Source organism: Hyaena hyaena, unplaced genomic scaffold (genome assembly GCF_003009895.1).
Source record: "Hyaena hyaena isolate Hyena2069 unplaced genomic scaffold, ASM300989v1 scaffold_151, whole genome shotgun sequence".
NCBI lineage: Eukaryota > Metazoa > Chordata > Mammalia > Carnivora > Hyaenidae > Hyaena > Hyaena hyaena.
Genome location: NW_024080783.1, coordinates 2686804 through 2709885, shown reverse-complemented (window position 1 = coordinate 2709885; position 23082 = coordinate 2686804). Strand labels below are relative to the sequence as shown.

At 46.5% G+C, this 23082-nt stretch overlaps 1 protein-coding gene across 4 annotated transcripts in view; it reads right to left on the bottom strand.

Annotated features, from left to right (window-relative positions):
- Nucleotides 1-23082, bottom strand: part of LOC120236323 (spermatid perinuclear RNA binding protein) — a 147621-nt gene that overhangs the window by 1767 nt on the left and 122772 nt on the right. For 2 of the 4 annotated variants that reach the window (XR_005529631.1, XR_005529633.1), the window contains exons 16-18: nucleotides 22020-22143; nucleotides 16131-16175; nucleotides 10072-10205 (exon numbers count right to left, since the gene is read on the bottom strand). Coding sequence is in view for 1 of the 4 variants with exons in the window: in XM_039239076.1 (XP_039095007.1) it covers nucleotides 13461-13537; nucleotides 16131-16175; nucleotides 22020-22143 (246 nt within the window). In the remaining 3 variants the exon portion in view is untranslated. Of the gene's footprint in view, nucleotides 1-3776; nucleotides 3964-10071; nucleotides 10206-12893; nucleotides 13538-16130; nucleotides 16176-22019; nucleotides 22144-23082 lie in introns of those variants that run through there. The other 2 variants (XR_005529632.1, XM_039239076.1) reach the window with 2 other exon arrangements.

Here is a 23082-nt window from a genome sequence, read left to right as displayed (position 1 = left end):
TGGAGAAGACACTTCTTAAAGAGTCTTCTGAGCTGTCTAACACTCCTGTCCCGACCTTAGTTTCCAAGAACAACAATAACAAGAAAAAATCTAACTTTCCAAAACAAATATTTAGAGTCCAAGAAAAAAACCAACCTTCTGACCATTTGTCTCGCTAAGCAAGAAAACGGCATCAAATCTATGCTCATGAACTAGGAGAGGGCAAGGGCCAGGGCCAGGCTCCCCCGAGCCCAGAGGGGACCGTGGGGGCTGACTGACGAGAGCCTCCCCCTGAGGCCTGAGCTGCAGAGCAGAACCGAGCTGCCTGAGAAATGGCCACATCCGGCAAAAAGCCAGGCCCACCTTGGTCCTTCCCTTCGAGGAGCCGAGAAACGTCTACGGAAACAAGCAGTGCTCCTTGGGGAAGTCCTGCACCTACTGTCGGAGCTCGAGAGCCCACGCCCCCAAAAGACACGTCCAGACAGCGGTCTGAGAGGCCCGCCCTCCACGAAAGGAAGCCTGACCAGGCCTGACCAGGCCGAGGCCGTCATCCAACATGCCCTGGAGGCACAGCTTCACTCAGGGTAGGCAGCACGCAGCTCCCCAGGGAGCCAGGCCCACCTGCCCACAGGCCCAGGGCAGCCACCACACCCCTCACCCCTAGCCGGGTCTCCAGAGGACCAGGGTGCCGGCGGACCATGCGGCGCGGGCGCCACACCTCCGAGGTGGGCAGGCAGCCTCACCCACTCCCACTGGCCTGTGGGGGGTTCGATGAAACGGCATGTGCACACGCACTCTGACTAGGTGGCCTTTCTTCCAGTCCCAAGGGGCTCCCTGGTGACTGCTCCCGACTCTCACACACCACCGAGCTCAGTAAAGAGCAGCTCCCTTCACCTGCCTAGGAAACGCGGGTGGGGGCACGGGGCGGGGGTGTGGGAGTCTGGGAAAGTAGAAAGCACTATATACATTTACAGTTGTTTTTCGTCGCCCCAACTACATTGAGCACCTTGGGGCAGGCACCATGAGTGACTCACCTCAGTCTCCCCCTGCACCCCCTTGAAGGCCTGGCCTCGGGCAGTTTGTGAGACACCTGTTACACGCGGGCATCTTGCCTCAGCGGTCTCTGTAGGCTTCTCGAGAGTCCGCCCGTCACCTGCGCTTGTCCGAAGGCCTGTTCTGGGAGCTGGTGGCATGCGACAAGGAGTCTGCTCTGTGCCCCCCACCCCGCCCCCCCGCCATGAACTCCATTCTGAAGCGAGGGGAGCTCACTTTCACTCGCTCACACCAAGGCCCCAAGCCAAAATCTGATTCTGGTTTGAGACCAAATGTCTTGCCGTTTTCAATGGTCTTTAGGATAGCAAGAGAGAAAAAGCCTGGAGATGGAGGACTTATCAAGCTCTGCCAAGTCAAAAAGGTGTGCTCACTGGTCCCCTAAAGCCAGTGGCCAGAAAATCCAATTCTCTAGACCTCTCCTTCCTACTCAAATACCAACACTAACCCAAATCTTGCCTAAGAAGTCCAGACAAAGCTGAGATACTATCTGCAACCACAGATCTGCTCTTCTACAGCCAGAGTGGCGTTTCTAAAATGCACCTGTGATCACTATACTGTCCTGAACACAACCTCTCACTGGCTCCCCCGGGCCCAGAGAATGAGGCCCACGCTCCTTAGCCTGGCATTCAGGGCCCTGCCCACGCTGGGCCCAATGTGCCTGTGCAACTACACGGTTCTTGGAGTTCCACACACTCATGGTCCGCTCCAAAGCAGCTTCTTAGGGCCCTCCTGATTCGCCCTTAGCCCCTCTCTCACCGGGGCCCTGGCACCTGGGACTGCCTTGAGCCCTTTCTGTTCCAGATGTTGCGCTCACCTGTCAGCGCCCTCCCACCCCCAAACCTGGTCCTTCTGGGCCAGGACTGCCCCTTCCTCCTCAGAGCTCACATAGAACAGATGCTCAGGAAGCCTCTGTTTTGGGTAGACAGGCCAGGCAGCAGATGGAAGGAAGTTTCCAGTCATAATTAAGCCAAGGGGTGAGTCTCTACGTCTAAAGCAGGGGTGGGCAAAATACGGCCCACTTTTTTTTTTTAAGTCAAGTTTATCGGACCACAGCCACACTTGTGTTTACCGCAGCCAAGCTGAATAGCCATGTCTGAAAGATTTACTATTTGGCCCTTTCCAGAAAGTGCTGACCCCAGGGCTAAGGGAGTGCTCCCATATATTTCCACATTATGACACACGGGTGATACTTCTGTGGCCCAAAAGAATAAGACAAGTCACAGACACTTAACTCTCAGGTCTTGGCCACCCCAAAGGCTGACAGGACCAATGTCTCCGTGTACCTGTAACCCTGCATAGCTCTGACCTAAAGGTCCAAGACCACAGCTGCCTCTTTAGTAGCCTTGGTCCCCAAGAGAGCTATAGAAATAAGAGAGGTGCAGAAACCCACCCCGACTCCCTTCAGTGCTCCAGCCACCTGTCCAGGATGGACCAGAGGTGGCAGGACTGAGCTAGACACCAAAATCTTACGTGGGTTTTCCCCCCCTCTGTGTAGCAAATCTGCAGCTTCCCGCTAACTAAAGTCCGTGTTCTGGAGATGTTGAGTCCAATGAGCTCCAGACCTTGCCCAGGTAAAGAAACCAAAACATCACTTTTTTAACAAGCAGAGCGACTCTGGATGAACAAACACCCAGTACTCGTCACCCCCTGTGGTGAGACCAGGAGAGCGGACACGCGCGGAAACTCAGGGCAAGGGTAAGACGCTGACTGACCTGCCTGCAAACCTATCCACTGCCAAAGAGCCACGAAGCCAGAGAGCACAAGAAGAGGGCTCACGGCCCCCCACTAATGAGGACCTGGGCCCACGAAGGACCCATTTCCCAGCCCAAGAGATGGCCCTTGCCACGCTGCTACCCCTTCCCACCGCCCACTCCTGCCCTGCCGACACCTTCCTCTCCCCGCCCCCCCCCAACACCTTCCCCATCTTGGCCCCAGGTACCAGCTGCCATCAGCAAGTACCTTCGTGCTGCTGCAGAAGGCCACGCCCTGTCTGTGCGCACCGTGCCCCCTTCTTGAAAGCTCTCCTGGCGACCGCCCCGGCGGCCCCCACCCAGTTTGGGCCCATCTTTGCGAGAAGCCTCTGCCACTCCCATCAAAGCTGCTCAGGTCCTAGACCTCCTCATAGGCCTGACTCCTACACGGAGCGGGAGGCCTGCCAGAGTCTTCCCCAGCCACAGAGGATGGCTCTGACCTGTCAGGCCCCCGCTCCCGCTTCCTGCGCACACCACCTTCGTCAGTGGTTTCACCTACTCAGCTGTCTAAACAGAAGACCTTGACATTTTCTCCAGCTGGGAGAGCCTGGGAAACAGCAGCAGGTGACAGTGAATGTTTCTCAATGAATCCATGTGCCCAAGAGGGGAGAAGTGGTCTTGGCAGTGTCACCAATCACATCAGCCGTCCACCCAAACTTGATACCCCGTGGAAGAAATCCCTCTGCACTATGCAAATAGCTAGCTTGCTTAAACTCTCCTGGTACCACCGGCCTCGCTTCTCATTGCACCTAATCTCCCAGAGCAGCTCTGTCATCTTGGGAGGCACACATTAGCTTCCTCTAAGCGTCTTTCACCTTCCTTCTAGAGCCACACAAAGTAAATATGACCAAATATAACCCTTTAAAATAGCTGACGGAAAGGTCCATGATCTCCTTGGGTCTCCCCAGCAGCCTCAGTGAATCTCATTTGGAGGGGCTTTCAGCTTTCCCAAGTTCCCCATTCCCCAGGTGCCACCTTCCAGAGGTTTCTCACCTCCTAGAGGACGTCCACAATAGTTCCCTTAATATAGCCTCCAAGAACATGAAGGATGTTAACAAGCTGAGCAGCTTCTGAGAACATCTCCATGACGGAAGGGTCCAGTGAGATCCCAGAGTCCGAGCGCTCCGGGAAACAGGTCACTGTGAGGATGACCCCTCTGGTTAGAGCACACAGTGAAGGCCTAGGCAGGGACGGACAACCAACAGCCAAAACATGGATGAAGCTGAACATAAAAAGCCCCCTTCCAACAGCGTATCCCTCCCTGGGGGTCTCCAATGGCAATCACCAGCCTGCCGCCTGTGCAGGCCCAGCAACGACACCAGTCCCCCCAGCCCAGGGGCAAGCTCACAGCTCCTCCAAAGGAACCAGAGAAAGAATAAGCCTGAAGTCTGGATTCTTTTTTTTTTCTCTCCACATGGCAGGGGGCAGAGCAAGAAGTGGAGCATTGGTTTTTTTGCTTGTTTTGTTTCAAACCACATAGGATATATTCCAGAAGTGTGGAAGAGAGGTAAGCAGAATGCCTCATGGAGAGGAAGGGAAACTGTGCCAGACGGTCTGGGAAACGGCAGGCAGCAGTCTAGACCAGTGAGACAAACCACCAGTACCGAGCACGGTGTTGTCAGCATGGGTGGGCTCCGCCACTGACTGCTGTGTAATCTGGAGCAAATCCTCTTGGCTAAGCCTCCATTTCCTCATCTATAAAAGGAGATCATTTCTAGATCCCACAGTTGTGTAATTCAAATCTTGTCCCCAAGAAAGGGCTTCTGTTAACTCCAAAAAAGTGGAAAACCTGTTATTTCTTCTGTGTGTGGTTAAAAACTCATTAGGAGCCACAGCGTTTTACCACAAACTGGGTGATTTGGAGAATCCTCTGGGCTTCAACATCCTTGCCTGCACAGGAAGAACAGGGCGCGCACTGCGGTGCTCCACACTGCGGGGGGGGGGGGGGGGGGGGGGGGGGGGGGGGGGGGGCAGTAGCGGGGAGGAGATGGAATGGCCACTGGGAAGGAATGGCTGCTAAGCGAGTGCTATGCCGGGTACTCACTCTCCTCACACACAGGTCACTGTTCTGGAACTCGTGCAACCTGGGTTTAAAACAGTTCCTCCTTCCTGCTCCCCTCCAGCATCATGGCAGGTGGCAACAGAGAAATGGCCAACTGCCAAGGATGATGACTTGGGGTGAGGGAGGACCATCTTTCCCTGGAGAGGATCCTGCCTCCATCCGCACCCCCGCCTACCTCTAGGCAGAGACCCAGGTGGCAACTATTTAGCAAAGGAGCTAGTGACATGGTCTGCGGCAGCGGGAGCCTCAGCAAAGTTTGGAAGAACGGCTCAAGTGCAGCAATTCAGGGACCTCAGAGCCATGCCAGCAGGGCTCCCCAAGCACTGCCCAACCCAGAGGGCTGCCTGCCACCTTCAGGCTGGCCACCTTCCCTGAAGCCTGGTCCGGGGAAAGTGCCGGCAATCCCAACAGGCCACTGCAGTCTGGCCCTCTCCAAGCTCTGCTCAGCGCCGGCCGGCTCCCAGCACGTCTACCCCAAACCCAGGCTGCCGGCCCCCCCAGGCCTCTCTTCCCTTTACCCTGTGAGTCAGAACCTCGCCAGCCATGAGTCTTAGCTCAAATCTTCTAAGACGTCCCCATCGCCAATCTCAGGCCAGACAGAGCATATACTCAGGAAGCATTAGCTACATGAAAGTCTACACCTCAAGTTGTCCCTGATATTCAAACAGAAAAAACAAGCTTGAAATACAAGGGCTTCCTTTGTTTACACAACCACACCTAAGTCTTCTAGCCTATCTTTCCAGTTACATAATCTTTTCCAATTGGTCTAACAGAAAATAGCCCTATTTTTAAAAGGCCAGGATATCTGGTCCAGAACAGCGCCAATCAGAGAGCCGGGCTTCCAGCACAGGAGGAGCCTGTGAGCTCAGGACCCTGTGACCTCGTGTGAGGCACGGGGGCCCCGCCGGGCCTGGTGCACAGTGGCCTGCACACCTCCCTCCCCCCCGCCACCCGGCGCGCTCCTCCCCGTTGTCCAGACGGCACCCACGGTGCGCGTGGTGTGGTGAAAGAGGCTTTGGGGTTTCGTTCCTAACTCCAGTGCCGAACCCTGAGCCTGTTTTTTTTTTTTTTTTTTTGGCAATGAAAACACCACCTCCAAGAAGGCTGTTTGAGAAGAATGTCCAAGTGCCTGGCACACACAAGAGAGTTCTTGCTTCTCTTTCTGCTCCTTCTCCAATCTGCTGCTGCCCACAGCCCAAAATGACCTAAACAGAAGGCTACCGTTAACTTCATTACCGGAGACCCTCAGCTGCCAAGTGCACGCAGAGACCACCCACCCGTCCTAGCGTCCAGAGAAGGGAGGCGGGCTGGGACACCAGGCCCGGGCAGTGCTGGAGGGACGTCCGCGGGGCTGCAGGGCTGGTCCCGTTCCCTCCTGGGGCCAGCAGCAGCGCCAGAGCGGGGGACTGCACATGCCCGGCCGGGACACGCCGGCCAGTCTCCCGTCCGCTGCCTGGGCAGAGGGGGGCGGCGCACGACACCCCCCAGTAGGGGCAGCGCACTTGGCAGAAATGGCAAAGTTCTGCCACGAATCACCAAGACCCTGCTTAGAAGGACCAACGAACTGAGACGTTAAAACTGATGGGTCGGGGGGAGAAAAGAAAGAAAGAAAGGCCCTCCCTCAACCTTAGCTCAATGAGGCAACGATTCCACCAAATAGCCACAACTGGGAATGGGGAACTTCTGCCAGGACATTAGATACACAAATATCTCTTGGATTTAAGAAAAGCCTCTTGCTTTTGGGGGACAGCGAGAGAGTAGGTCGTTGGAGCCTCCCCTGAACTGTTGCTGTCGTGTCCCCTCTCTTTCACTTCCCATCGTTGGTACCACTTAAAAGAAAACAAACCAAAAAGGCACGTCTTGATTATAATGCAAATCTATCGTATTTGCCTTTAAAGGTAATGCTCAGTCCCTGCCTACACAGTTTTTATCAACTCAGAGCATCCCAGAACTCAGTCTGTGATCCCCACCTAGTGTACCCGGTGCCGGCCGACAGGGATGCACCGGCCGGCCCATCCTTCCTCAGAGGCACCTGAAGCCTGTGCAGAAAGGGACGGGAAGCTGTACCTTCAAGCAGCAGCATCAGTCTCACCATCTACCCATTTTTCCTTCCGCTGAGGAGAGAGGGAGGGATGGAGGGAGGGAGGGAGGGAGGGATGGATGGATGGATGGATGGATGGATGGATGGGCGGGCGGATGTGTTTTCTGAGAGATCAGCAGACAGAGGAGGCCCCATGTGGTGATGAGTGCAGGTTATTTCCAAAGGGGCGAAGCAAACCAGAAGAGAGAAGGTGCAGGAAGGCTATGAAGAGGAGCATGGGAGCCAGTGGCCTTCTAAGCACGCCACCCAGGCCCCTCGGTCCATGCTTTGTAAGAACTTGCTATCTGCCGAGCACCGGTGAGCTCTGGATGCTGGATTCCAGGCCTCGCTGTAATCACACGCCTCTTTTTTCTTATTAACGTACTAACAGGAAACTGGGAATCAGCAGGTTGATATTCTAAGCTCAGCCCTTTTGAAGTTCTAAGCATACTTAAACCCCAAAGCAAGGCTTTCCAAACCCCTGGCAGCACACTGGCCAATGATTTCTCCACCTCGGCAGAAACGTTCAGTCAGCAGGGATGTGCAGCGACCTCCCCACACTGCCTCACTCACCTAGTGTTCGCTCTGTGTTTCCTGTTTAGTCCCCAGATGCCAGGAGTCCTCTCTCAGACTCTGGAAGCACCTCAAACCTGTGACCACCAAGGAACCAATGCAGCTCCCCCCAAGTAGGCCACGCACCTGCTTCTCGGCTACCTGCCAGCACAGTCTCGCTTCCCTTATGTACCTTCTGTCCCTTCAGCCAATCGCGGTAAAACCGCCAACACTGACCAAGTATTTCCTGTGCACCAGGTACTGTTCAAAGCACTTTGCGTGTATTAACTCATCTAATTCCCAAGCCCCACGGGGATTTGCTGGAGGGAGAAAAATACTTTGGCCCAGATCCCCACATGGTTTCTATTCCCGATTTCTAGCTGTGCTGTAAAGCTTACATAACCTAATTTGCACTATGGTGCTATTTTTTAAAATCTCCAAAGATCACTGCTTCAAGTATCAATGGAAGCTGTTAGCTCCTACCTAAAATGATAATGTGGGAAAGGAGATCTATTCTTACAACCAGCTCAACTTGAATTCTTGACTTAAGACCGTCTTTCTGGAAGATGGGATGAGGAAGGGAGGAGACTCATTGTTACATAAGAAGCGCTAGCTGGTGCTCTGGAAGTAACTGCTAGAGAGAAATATCAATACTAAAACTCACTCCAGCAGCAGGTAGTTTCTGGACTCTGTAGCTGTTATTCATTGACTGCCTGTCTTCCTGCCTGGCCTCCTCCAGACATGAGAAACGCATGGTCACCACAGGGCGTGGCATCAGAACCTTTCCTGCTCTGAGGCCTTCAGAGCCACCCTTTCCCTGCCCCCCTCCCCTACTGGTCTGCGCTGAGCGGGAGGTACAGGAGGACCATCTGCAGAGCAGGTTGTTTTCAGATTAAAATGCTCTTAATGTCCCTAGTTTTTAGGGTGGGGGGGGAGGAGAGGGGGCGCATCTGCAAATCTTGTTCATTTCCCTGACTACTGAACATTTGCCTCCACTGCATCTATTAAAGAAATCTAATAAACAGGCAGGTTATAATGAATAATTGATTGTAAGGGTAAAACTCCCCTCACTTGTCATCAAAAAAATGTGGTCAGTGTTTAAAACAACCACTTTGGTCTTTGCTATACTATAAAAACTGCTTAAAAAGGACTGGAATAATTGTTCTTCATTTCATTCCATTCACTCACTTGTAGGGAGGTCCAAGAACATAAACCAGAGTTGTTTTTAGGCTCTCAAAACTGCCAGGGAAATATTTAAAAGGAATGAATTTCCAAATGATGGCCTTTTTAGTGGTGTCAGAGGGCCTATATTATTAGATAATTTATAAATAAGCTACTGATCAAGGTCATTACCCTTTGACACTGCTGACGCATCATCTGTGTCCCAACTGAGGATACTTGTTATCAACCCAATTTCACCAACAAGGACACTCTCAGACTTAAAATGCTTTGACCGGGCACAGCCTCTGTTCTGCCAGTGCCCGGAGAAGGGCCCGGCACGTACGGACACTCGGCTGTTGGATGAGGGCTAGAACGTACACAGCCCTTGTCAGCTAGGCCTCACACCACCTTTCACGGGTGCCAAAGCCACATTTGACGCACATACGGATTCTGTACAGGAAAAACGTTGTTCCAGCAACCTTCAAAGTTAGTAATAAAAAGAAAACCGCTACTGAAAGACACATAAAACATGAAATTCATTTTAATTTCTATATATCAAATACGGCCTCAGCACAGAACATCTAACACATACGAAATGTACTTATGGGACACACTAAATGGTGCAAACCCTTATTAAAATATTTGGCCTAATCCTCACATCTTTTAAATGAACTCCATGATGTCTGGGGAAGGTGGGAAATAAACTGTCTAGCTACCTGACCTAGAAGAGACAGATGAGTTGCCGTAAGTCTATTTGGTCTCTGCAGACTGGGTATTTACCATTCTGAGTCTTGCCAAAGTTGGCTCTGCAAATAGCTCAACTCAGTCAATGACATTATTTTTCCATAGTTACCTTAATATTTTGGTTTTTTAAAAAAATTTTCTATTGCTTTTTCTTTTTATGGCTTCTTACTGCTGTTGTACTGGGGCATACAACACAGATCAGAGATTTGCATTTCTCAGAGAAGTTTCTCTCCTTGAGAAATTGGCACTTTGATCCTCTGCTTGCGTAACAGCTACATATAAATGGATCCTACCAGGATTGTTACCAATCTTGCTGCTTATGAAATTCCAGCACTTTGGCCCAAAGAGCGCCCTGACGTTAAAGTCTTCTTAGGTGACTCTTCCCACCATCAGATTCTTTTACTCTAAACAGGTCTGTGTGTAATTCACATATATGTTATATCATAAGTTTCTACACACATATACACATTTAACTCGTAAAAGTGAAATGTCTCTCTCGAATAAAAAGTAATTACAAGGGTATTAAAACAAATGCTGAAAATAACTATTTTACATTTAGATCATAAAAATTTTCAAGGTAATTATGATGACATAAGACCTAAGAGATCAAATACATCCTGTATGATTGTCATATATGCACGTTGTGTTCATTGACTTTTTCTCTTTAATCAGAAAATAAAAGAGCTTACCTTTGTTTACTGAGACCACAGCTTACAGTCACTAGATCTCAGCCTATTTTATACAAGTGATATGGCTACGAAGGTCCGAGGAGAACGAGAATAAAGTGAGATAAACGTGCTGAAAACTGCTTAAAAGTATTAACCTGAAATACACAGAGGGTCCAACACCAGTTTTAAAAATACATTAACGAGGTATTCCCAGCTCTTCAATTAATAACGGTGACTGACTGATTCATGATTTTCAAACATTCACCCAAATTTTAAAAAAAGAAGGAAAGGCTAATAGCAGAAAAATCTATCAGTGGTTTGTTCCCAGGTTAACGGTTTCTGTGAGACTACGAACGACTCGGGACCCCTTGCTGCACGCACCATGCGCTGCATCTCGTCAGCATGAGGTATGTTGGGAATCTATTGGACCAATTACCTTGCACAAGAGAGGGGGTGCTCCTGCAGCCGGAAGAAACCGGGGCTGCGGGCCACATCCCTGGCTGGGCGCCAGCCCCCATGCAAAGAATATGGCTTCAAGGAGGACCCCTGTCTCTGAGAAATTATAACAGCGCTAACTGACGCAGTCAGGAATGCAACTACCCAAGTTATGTGCTAAAAAAGTTTAAAAAACTGTCAGAAGATAGCACAGCTCACACACTGATTCTAAGTTCTACATTGGTCTATAAACTCCCTGACAAGAGACTACGCTAGGAGGGGTAAGTACAGATATTGCTAGGTTTCCAAAGGAAAAGTTTTTAAAACAGACACCGTGGCTTTGAATAAAAGTATTGCTCTTCTTTAAAATGCTCAGTCATTGCTTTCCAGAGAAGGTGTCAGAGTGGTGTATCTGAAAGCTGGAAAGCCTCAGGGGGTCACAATGCTCTTAAGACCAGGACAGAAACTGCCATTTCAAGCCAGACAACCTGATGGTTCTAGAAGTCAGAGAAGAAATCTTGAGGGCCCAAGTGAATAATAAATGGTGCGACGCTCAGAGGCTGGCAATAGGGGCTGTCAATGAAAAAACCACCTACAGTGGAGAAAAGAGCAGAGAAGCAAAACTTGGTGTTAATTTCACAGAATTTGGTGAAGCCAAGAGCTTCATTTATATTTCTCTGCTCTTTCAGCTGTAAGTGGAATTTTCATTACAAAATGGAGGGGTGGGAAGGGCAGAAGGGGGGAAGGGGGACACTTAATTCATTACAAAATTTAAACAGTTGAACTTGCATGGTTACCACTTCTAACAAAGGACTGACAGCTCAATTATTTTAAGTAAAGCAGAGAAATGTAAAAGTTTGCAGCAACTGGGCAGGTTTACAACATGGTTAGTAACTTCCAACAAACAACAAAATTAAAAAAAAAAAAAGACTTGGTAGAAACCATTTGAAATGACTGCCATCATGTTGGAAAACAGCACAGCTCCCTTTTCACCATTATAGAGGGGTTAAATTAACGAAGCTGAGTCAGCTACTTCAAAAGAATTTTCTAAAGAGAAATCTCCAGAGAGATTCCAACTTGGAATGCAAATTTGACAATCAATTTCAAATAACAATACAGCTGCAGCTGCCAATTAATAGTATTCCAGAAACAAAAAGGACTATTGTAAATATTTAATTAATAAAAACTGGACACTACCAGCCATGCTTTTTCTTCTCAGTGATGGCTCTGTTTCATCCATAGGTCAGCAAAATGAATCAATGAAACATGAAAACTCCCAGCTGCGATGGGCCCTCTTGTTTATGTCTAGCCACTAATGCACAGGATGAGAATGATAAGTTCACAGCTATTTCTAGCAAGTGATGAGGTTTTATTAAAGTATCACCCACCACTAATAAAGACTAAAGGTCAAGGAGCAGAAGTAACAAGCCATTTTGCAATAACTACACATCTGAGAAGTGACACTGACGTTTGTTTTAAATTGCCCATCTCGTTCTCATTCAGTGGTCCCAAAGAAATGTGGTGCATAAATTTGCCATGTTTCTTGAAGCCCAGTCTCACTGATGGGCACTGTTCAGCTCTGAGAAACAGAACTAAAAACAGGCATTTTTAAGACACAGCGACATAGGAATGTCGATGCAGGACCACACTGGTGCCTTCATGGGGGTGAGTACCTTAATGAAACCATTACCTTCTAGTAACATCATAGGCTTTCCAAACAAGGCGAGAATGCAAGGGGTAGGCTCAGGTCTGCACCCTTTACAGGACAGCACAATGTTACCGACTGATCATTTTTCACCAGCTTAATCAGATAAATTTTAAGAAAAACTTAAAAATAAATGCTGACCCATGGCTGAAACCTGTCACTTTTCACAGCAGCACTCAACAAGAACTGGGACAATCGAAGAGCAAGTTTTTATGGGGACCCTGTTGCTGCTTTAGATTCTGATGTAATTGAAGAGGAAAAGAGACCTTTCAATGAATCCCAGAAAAATCGCTAATCTTCTATCTGCATGAAAAAAGCCAGGGAAGTGAACACAGTATCTTACAGAGTGAAGAAGGCCACAAGAACAAGAGAGGGTGATTGATCGATTAATTTATTCTCTTTTAAAACTTGGAAATTAGGAACCTAAAATAATCACATTCCTCCTTCCCCATCTCTGGGTAGTGCCATCATCTGAGTAAGCAATGCTCGGACAACAGAATGTACCTTTATCATGGGGAGGCCCTTGCACAGCGGTACAAAGGGCTTACAGAGTGAGTAGACTGGCTCAATCTAACAATTGCCTTTGCTTTGTTTTAGCAGTTTCCTTACAAATGAATGGGTTTCGAGGGCTCAGTTATTATTAGTTTTCAATTCCTTGTAATTTGATACCAAAACATATCAAAAATAATAAGCTAAAACAATATTCAAACCCATATTTTATTGGCTTTAATTACACACTTCAGTATTTACAAAGTTAAAGTTTAAATGAAAAGTCTCTATTGTACTGTATTAAAAAAAATAACTACAGCCCAAATTCAAGTGCCCTGGGGCACATACATCTCAATCAGAGCTCAGAATCAGTGACTGCGTCAGGAACCAGGCAGTACTCTGTGTTACAACAAAGCAGTTTATTGTGATCAGTGTTTGAGACTCTATACATCCTTCACAAATTTAATTTTACATAATCTGATACTCCTCTTAAAACTTAAACTTTGAACTGCTAGACTTATTTCCCTAGAACAGAAGGGCTGGTATAAGTTATTTTCCGGAAATGAGGTACCGTTTCACAGAACTAGTTTCTTTTTTGTTTGTTTTCAAGTTTTAGAGAACTAAATTTGCATTTGTTAAAATCAAAAAGTAGGAAAGATGTTCTTTACAAATAATTTTGATCAAGTATGTGTTCAAAGAAAGCAGGATAAAAAGGCTTTTTCTCTAACATTCTGTATTGTACTGTGTCTGTTGTTCAATAGGAATTAGCTTCTGTCATTTGCTAAAAGAATGAGTAGTGGGGAACAGGATATGTTGGGAATTTCATAACGGGTAACAGAACCATTCTCTTGGGTAAACCTACAGAGAAAAGAAACGGAGAGGACTCCAAATAAGTTTAATAATCCAATAAAAATTTCAGGTTAAAAAATATCTTACAGTAATTATCATTAACCTTTTCCAGATTAGTCAGTCAACATGAACCATTTTGGAGAAGACCCACAAACCTCTCACAGATCTCCTATTTTGAAATTGCTCCTAATATTTTGATCATCAGTATTTTCCACTCAAAATTAAGAGGGCCATATTGCAGGAAGAATGATATTCAGAAAGCAATTTCATTGGAGTGAGCAGTCATCAAATCTAAAGATCAAAAGCAATGCTATTGATTAATATTCCAAAGGGGCTCCAGAAATCCAGAATGGTTTTCAATTTGGTACATCACACATTGCAGGAGAAACAGGGATGCCTGGCAAGACTCAGAGCACAGCTTTCTGTGCAGGCCTCAGCTCCCCAGAAAGACCGCTCCGCCTGGAGTCACGACCAGGTACTGATCTTCCCAATGGCTACTGCGGATATTGGCGTGGCAAATCTGGAAAGATTAACTACTTTCTTAATTTTGTAATGAACGAGTTCTTGTGGCCTCACAAACTTCTGCATACTCAACCAGGATTTGAAATCTGCTCCTATTTCTATTCTAATATTTAACCTACGGAGAAATCACAAAGCAGCAACAGCAGGTATTCAAGAGCACCAGATGATCAGAGGGAAATTACCCCACATGCAACAGCTTTACAAAGGCCAAAAGACATATTTACCTTACAGCCAAAATAAAGCATTGTTTTAGTAGGTTGGCATCACAGTAACATTTAAAAACCAAATCTTTTATGTGAAAAATGGGGGCATCAAATTTCACCAGCTTTGGAAGTCAGTTATATGGCACATGGAAGAGAGGAGCCGTCTGAAGTGGGCCTCAGAGGCCACAGGGTGAAAGTATAATGTTAGAGGAAAGGGGGGAACAAGAGAGAAAAATTAAAGATTGAGGAAAAACATGAATGCAGCTTAAAGCCTAGACAAACCAGTGTTTCAAAGAGAAAAATTAAGCTCTGGAGAACCTGTACTACAGAAGGAGACTTCACTCTGCCTAAAAGAAAGACAGAGACCTAACAACCTGCCCCAGCAGGCAGGTGCTCTGTGGCTCACACAAGACACAGCACGATGGACCACTGAGTCAGGATGCATTTGGATAAACTGCCCAGACCTGATTCACAGGAGGGATGAGGTGGTCAGGACACCCAGAAGTTGGCTGAATGGTAAAAGCAAGTGGCCAAAACCACAAGGAGCTAGAGAATCAAAATTTAGAAGAAATTCTGGGTGAAAACACTCTCTTGAGTAAGTTCTCACTTCTTAATGTGGGGGGTCGGGGGAAGGCCTGGCCAAACCTGAGTGTTCCGGAGGAAACCCTCGGGTAGAGGAGGAAATCCCAGACTTGGCACTCTACTGTAGAGAAAACTCACCCCAAATATTTGACACTCGTGGTTTCTCTGCATCTTTCCAGGATAGAAATAGTCTATCTTAATGGGGAAGGCAGTAAAACTGTTCATTTTCTACTTATTTCTTACAGTTTAGGAAATCAGATGAAGCTTCAATTTAGCAAAGTCTTAAGGACCCATAATTTTCATCTGAACAAAAATGGAAAAGCTGATGCATGAAGAGAGAAAGCATAATGAAGGGTCCTGAGACTCGTGTGGAGGACCGACGCCACAAGGAGTGGGGCGATCCACGACCTGCCCTGCTGTGCATGCGCACCTCCAGCCTGAGGTCGCACCAACACACACTCATGTGTGTACGCACACACTCACACTTGCACCACGCCCTCTACGTGCACATACACACACACATGCTCTCTTCTCCGGTGGCAGACACCCTGCAGGTGGCTGACCTACGACATGTAGCGCCTCGGGGAAAATGTCTAAGAGGGCATATCACTGACTCCAAACCTACTGCCTCCATTGCCACATAAACCTCATTCAAAAGTTATCCAAAGGGCCACTGAGTTTCATTTCAGCATTTACTTTTGTGTTTTTCTTATTTTTGGAGGGCGAGGAGACACTCCTATGATTTTGTAACACGTAGCACAGACTTTGTGCAGTAAGCACTTCGCTGCTGGTGAGAGCCCCCTGCCATGCCGGGGCTCGTTTATGCCACCTCCAAAGCAAAGTTTACGGAAAAGGACGATGGCTACAAATTTGAAGTGAACATTTCCCGACCCTAACTCAAGTCACCCACACGGTTTCAAGCCAGAAACTTCAATGCAGCCATGTAACCGGCGAGCAGTCAAGCTAGAAACCGGGTATGGCCCTTCAGTAGCCTTTGAATGGAGTGTTAAGTTGGCTGTAAGAAGAACTACTTAAAATATTTAATTTCAATATGGTCAGAAACAGGCAATTAGAACAGGCAGTCCTTCAATCAGGCAAAGCGGAGAGAAGAGCAACTCCAACCAAACCAAGAACCACAAGGTTGTGGCATTTTCAAGGGGAATTTAAGTGGGGTCACTAGAATGAATAGGTCTGAGATCCTCCAATTCATTGAAAGAAACCCTGGATACAAACTGTGCTCTAGATTGCTGTGACAGCGCTGCTAAGAGGAGAAATCAGAAAGATGGCGTACATACCATAGGCAGGGGCAGCGGGGCTGTAACCATACGGTGCTCCGTAGCCTGGTACAAAGAGAAGAAAGCAGATCAGTCCAGAACAAAGGGCACTCGATCGATCCTGGCCCAATTCACAAGTACTGCCTGGCCTGGCATCTTGGGCCCTGAGGACTTCTAGATGTTGGATGAATGAGAGTCATTTCCACAATGGCCACACCCTCCCTTCCCGCTTACCATGGAGGATTTCTCCCATGACCTACAAGGTTCTCGTAACCCACCAGAATATTCCTTCTCCTTGCAATTACTTATAATTATCGACTCGGTGTCTGTGTCCCCCACCAGAGTGACAGACACCAAGTCTGACACCTTTGCATCACCACAACTTGGCAGAAGGTCTGTCACATAATATCCACTTCCTAAATATAATTTGTTGAATGCTTAGAATCACTCAAATTACTAATTTCTTTAAAGCTGGAAAACAGAACTTTCCAGGTCTCTTCAGAAGGCAGTGACAGAACAGGCTAAAGCCTCTACTGATGCTAAAAAACGGGCATGTGGATCAGGCTGTGGGCTCAGCAACAAGGTCCATGTCCCTTGATAATCTGAATTCCTGGCCCCAGCACAGAGGCTCTCAGTAAATGTTGGCAAAACTAACATTAGCATGTGGTGCCTAAGGAAAAGGCTCACACTGTCAATAAAAACAAGTCGAAAGAACAGAGAAGTTTTTGAATCAATTTGTTCTGGCACTAGCTTCTTATATGTGTCTAAACATCTAATTTCTAAGTTGTCTTTCTGTATCTGTGAAATGAGGAATCTTCCAAGCTTCTTTATAGTGTAGTAGGCATTAGAAATACTGTGTTAACGGAAGCCCCAATTTTTGATTTTTCAATAAAACGAGTTTAAAAAATATAAATTCTGGGGCACCTGGGTGGCTCAGTAGGTTGAGCATCTGACTTCGGCTCAGGTCATGATCTCACAGTTTGTGAGTTCAAGCCCCACATCAGGCTTTGTGCTGACAGCTCCGAGCCTGGAACCTGCTTCAGATTCTGTGTCTCCATCTCTCTCTACCCCTCCCCACTTGCACTCTCTCAATAAATAAATCTATTTTTTTAATATCCATAAATACTAAATTGCTTGGGTAAATCTTTAGGGAATCTGGGTTCCAAAACAGAACAGGATAAAGAGGAGGGAGCACACCTGGACAGTTCAGTCGGTTAAGCATCTGACTCTTGATTTTAGCTCAGGTCATGATCTCACAGTTCATAGGATCAAGCCCCACATGTGGCTTCATGCTGACAGCAGGGAGTCTGCTTGGGACTCTTTCTCTCTTAGCTCTCTTCCCCTGCCCCACTCGCACTCTCTCTCAAAATTATTTTTCTTAAAAAATTTTTTAAAAATAGATTGAAATAAAATAAGACAGAACAGAACAAAGGGAACCTGGGTGGTTCAGCTGGCTGAGCATGAACCTCTTGGTTTCGGCTCAAGTCATGATCTCGGGGTCATAGGATCGAGCCCCACATCATGCTCCTTACGGAGCATGAAACCTGTTTAGGATTCTGGATTCTGTTTCTCTCCCTCTCTCTCTATCCCTTCCCGGCTCACACACTCTCTCTCTCTAAAAATAAATAAATAAAAATAAAAATAAAAATAAAAATAAAATAAAATAAAAAGAATAGAACAGAACAAAACCTACATGGGCCCTAAAACAAATCAGGCCTTTTTTTTTTTTTTTTTCATTACAACCCTTTTTCTAAAATCATTTCTGCAGCTTGCAAGCAATTTTTTCCCTCCTTTCCTAGCTGCCCAACTACAACTCATCCTTTATATCAGGACCAACTATCACCTCCTCCGTAAAGCCTCCTGGGTTTGCTGTTCATTCCTTTGCCTTCCCCACCCCGACCCCCAGGTTACAACTTGCATCACATTGCACAGTGTTTACTCAAATGTCTGTTCCTATCTCATATGACCTCAAGCATTCACTGGGGCAGGTGTTAGTCAATCTTTGAATGCCCAGTTCCAAATCTCTTGATTAAAAGAAAACACGCAAATGTACGCTTAATGAGTAAACTGCTTTCAGGGACTAACTGAAACGTTTCCAGAGAGATAAAAATTTTCATTTTTTTAAAATGTTTTACTTATTTTTGAGAGAGAGATAGAGACAGCGTGAGCAGGGGAGGGCCAGAAAGAGAGAGGGAGACACAGAATCCAAAGACAGGCTCCAGGCTCTGAACTACCTGTCAGCACAGAGCCTGACGCAGGGCTCGAACCCACAAACCGTGAGATCATGACCTGAGCTGAAGTCGGATGCTTAACCAACTAAGCCACCCAGGTGCCCCAACAATTTTCACTTTTTAGTGTTTACTACAGTCACATAAAACGGGATAGTACAACAAAGCCTTGGTCTTTGGTCTTAATCATACTCTTTAGTGCCCCCTACATCCTGTATTTCAAGAGGGTGCAATGCAGCTGAAAGCAGCAGTAGGAAATATGAAGTAGGAACAATATCAGAGGCCAAAAGAGAAAGTAATACTTTAAAAAGAAGTTGTACATCAACTCTATTCCAGGAAAAGATGGCCAGCTGGATGGCCAAGGCTAGAGTTTCAAGGGTTTTACCAAAGCCTCCTTAAGGAAAGAGAAAACCACAACCACTAAGCTGGCCCCTGATCGGGCTGTGGGATTCGAACCTCGACTGCTTTCACTAGCAAGGTGACTTTGTGCCTGTTATTTAACCTGTCTGAGCCTCACAGTCCTCTACAGTAATTGAGTTGGCAGGGGAATGTAATTAAATAATGTATGTAAGAATACTTACTACGGTCCCTGCTGCACAGAGTACACTCCGCAGATGGCACATGACCTATTCATAATCTAATTGACCTGATCTGAATCTTCTCTAGGCTATAAAAGAACTTCATTTTTAAAAGCTTCAGGAAGACAGGCCTTTTCAAAGAGGTCAATGCTATGACAAAAGAAAAGCTACGAGCCGGGCAACAAGCAGACCCACGCAATGCTTTCCACGATGATCACCACCAGGTGATGAGTGTTTCCACTTGGACGGGGGCTCAGCATCAAAGAGAAGCATCCACAGGCACTACCTGAGGGATGAAGCCCCCGCTGAACACGTAAGCACAAGCACGAAAGTTCATCGCAATAACTTGCCTGGTATCATTTAACAAAAGCAGCTTCCTTTGAATAATGACTGAATAAGGCAAAAGAGTATTAAATATCAGTGGAAACAGTGAGATACACAGCAGAGTGTCTTAGTCTGGGACCTATAAACAGAATCAAACCATAAGGAACCTTCTCGTCTACCATCTCCCTCCCTGCCTCATCCTCCAGCAGTCTCCTAATAAGCCAAAGTCACCGCCCCAGTTCCTCTCGCTGAAAATGCTGGGAGAAATCCTTGAAACCTCCCTCTTTTCTCATTCTCTACATTAAATCCATTAAGTGGGCTTCTGCAGGAGTCTTCAATCTGGTCATTCTTGCCACACATCTACTTCCCTGCACCTGAGGAGATACCCCCCCCCCCCCCCCCCCCCCCCCCCCCCCCCCCCCCCCCCCCGCACTGTCTGTGCCCTGAGCTACGAGTTTACCAAAAGCTTCTAACTTGTCTCTTCACAGCTGTTTCTAGCCCTACGATCTATTCTTCACACTATAGACGGTGATCTTTATAAAAAAAAAAAGTCTGATCTTCTCACTTCTCTTCTTAGAACCCTTCATGACTTCCCACTACACTTAGCATTCTAAGGCCAAAATCCAAACCATGGGCTCCAGGACTGGGATTGAGCATTCGGCTTTAGCTCAAATCACTCCCTGTCCCTGTCATGTCTTCCCCTTCTCCAAAAAACAAACAAACAAACAAAAACAAACAACACACAACACTCTCTACACTACACACATCTTGGCCTTCATCCTTCTCACTAGCCAGGTGAGACCAGCAGCACAAGGTCTCTGCATATGCTGTTCCCTCTGTGTGCAACACTCTTCCACCCCCATCTTCTCTGAGTTAACTCCTCCTCATTCTCCAAAGCTCAGGTCAAGTGTCACTTCTTTGAGGAAGCCTTTAGGCCCCAAATCCTAGACCCAGTTTCTCTGGACATTACACTTCCTCCTCTTTCTTTACAATCTTCACAGTTTATAATTGTGATTATTTGATCAGCATGTCTCACCCAATCATAAGCCGCATGATAGTAAAATCCCAAAGCAGGCGCATGATATTGGAATGAGTGAATATATTCTTCATGTGACACATCTTTGAGCTACGCCCCCATTGGGATCAACTGCTACAAGTAGAATTCCAAAACCACATCATCCACAGAACTGTCCAAGTGGCCCACTCTCCTTCTTAAAAAAACAAACAGGGGCGCCTGGGTGCCTCAGCTGGTTAGGCGTCCGACTTCAGCTCAGGTCATGATCTCACGGTTCGTGGGTTCGAGCCCCACTTTGGGCTCTGTGCGGACAGCTTGCTCAGAGCCTGGAGCCAGTTTCAGATTCTGTATCTCCTTTCTCTCTGACCCTCCCCTGCTCATGTTCTGTTTTTCTCTCAGGGGAAAAAAGAAACAAACATCATAAAAAACAACAAACAAACAAAAAAACCCGGGGTGCATGGGTGGTTCAGGTAGTTAAGCGTCTGACATCAGCTGAGGTCATCATCTCACGGTTTGTGGGTTTGAGCCCTGCATCAGGCTCTCTGCTGTCAGTACAGAGCCCACTGCAGATCCTCTGTCCCCCTCTCTCTGCCCTTCCCACCCCCTCACAAATAAATAAACATTAAAAAATAAAAAACAAAAGAAAACACACACAATGTAACTGAACTTCTTAGGAATGTTACATAAAATATAATGATGGGATAAGATTCAATCCTTATGACAATTTCATCTTGACCAACAATTACGAGCAGTTAACTTGTCAAGTTAAAGGTTCCATACATTCAAATAAATAAACTTAAAAAGGGCGGGGCACGCCTGGGTGGTTCAGTCAGTTAAGCATCTGACCCTTGGTTTTGGCTCAGGTCATGATCTCACAGTTTCAGAAGTTCAAACCCCATGTCCGGCTCTTTGCTGACAGTGCAGAGATCTCTCTCTGCCCCTCCCCGGCTCACACTGTCTCTGTCTCTCTCAAAATAAAAGAAAAAAGTTCCATACGTTCAATAGTGCAGACAACTTGACTGTAATGAGACAGCTATACATCTACTGCTGAAATAATATAAGTATTAGAACAGAAGGCAAAAGGTGGGCATCTTTTCCCATCTTCCTCAAGCCACGTGGTGAAATGGGAAGAATATAAACTCTGCAGCTGCAAACACCTACATTCAAATCTCTGCTCTGATGTTTGCTCCATGTCTCAGACTGAGCTAGCTGCCTTCGCCCATTAAACTTTAGTTCCCTCATCTAGAAAATGGAAATAATTTCTACTTGAGGAAACACTGTGAAGATTAAAAACCAATTAAGTGAAATCATTTCTGCAAAAGTATCTGGTGTATAGTAAGCTCTGAATAAATAAGCTCCCCTTTTTTTTCTGTTTGTACTTCTGTAGCCTTTATTGAATCCCAAACATTAAGTTAAAGAAACGCTATTAGCAGCAGGCTCCACCCCAGTGAGGGAGTCTCTTACCAGCAGCTTCCCTCTCCTGTCACACCCAACCAACTTCAGGTCCCCGGCTGAATGCACCCTGCTCAACATCCACACTCCTCGTTTGTCACCTCCCTCCAGGAAGCCTCTAGTCACTCAGCAGATGCCAGGGGAAAACCTATGACGTTTCACAGATTCTCTTCTTTTGAATTCCCAGACACACCCATCTTACACTTCTGCTATGTCTCTAGAGACCGTGTATAACCCCAGAAAATAAAGGAGATGCTGTTCTTCAAAGTGTGACCCAGAAGAGGAAGCAGGCCTCTTACAGGTTGTACTGTACCTGGAGCTATGTAGCCAGGAGCAGCTGTAGCCCCAACGAAAGCTCCCCTCGTTAGAGTTCCTCTTCCTCTGCCCCGAACAGCTTGAACCGCTGCAGACACGGCTGTATTCACAACACCCTTTGCCTGTTAAAAATAACACATTTCATTACTGAGAAAAATAAGAACTAACATCCTGTCATCTCTGTAATGCACAACCTCTATGAGAAACTTGAGCCTGCAGATGAGTCAGTAAGTTATCTATGACCTTGAACCTTAATTTATCGCCTATAAAATAATATGACACCTACCTTACAGAGCCGTTCTGGAGAATATACTGGCTTATAAAAGAATGCAAGTAATTTCTTCTTTTCACTTGAGGGTTACCCAAAAAGAGTTCATTTTCTATACACAAATTTCAGTAGTCAAATTACATTCAAAGTCATTTTCGGCCTGACTAAAGGAACACTGGACACTTGATACCTAGGTTCAAAATCCACTGAATTCTCCACCCACAGACAAAAAAAAAATACTGCAACAACCAACCACGAAGAATTAGCTATGAACCTGAGTGGGGTTTAAAAAACAAAAACAAAAACAAAACTCCCCAAAACAGAATTACGACAAGAAGGCCGAAAATGAGAATTCCAGGAAGGTCATGTGACTTCTTTGAGACTGTTTCTGCTGTTGTGTGTGACGTGTGTCATTAAATAAATACCACCTCTGAAGTCCCCTCTTGCTCTGAAGAGCCATGGGACTCCAGTAAGTCACACAGTCTCTGTGTCTACTTGAGTCTCTCCACTAATCATACAATGAGGATAATGATACCCACTTTGTTTTTTTTACTTCAGAGTAGAAACAACAATTGAAAAATAGAAAAACTCTCAAGAGAAGAACAGATAAGGACCAAAAGAACACAAGTGTGCTAAAACATCCCTTTCTAAAACTGAAATTTTAAAAACTCAAGAATATCTAGTTTTAAATTAAACACTACACTTATTCTAACATAAAGACACAACAAAAACTCAAACTAGAAACTACTAGAATTCCCTACTATAACCAAGGTACAGGGAAGGAGGTGTAGAG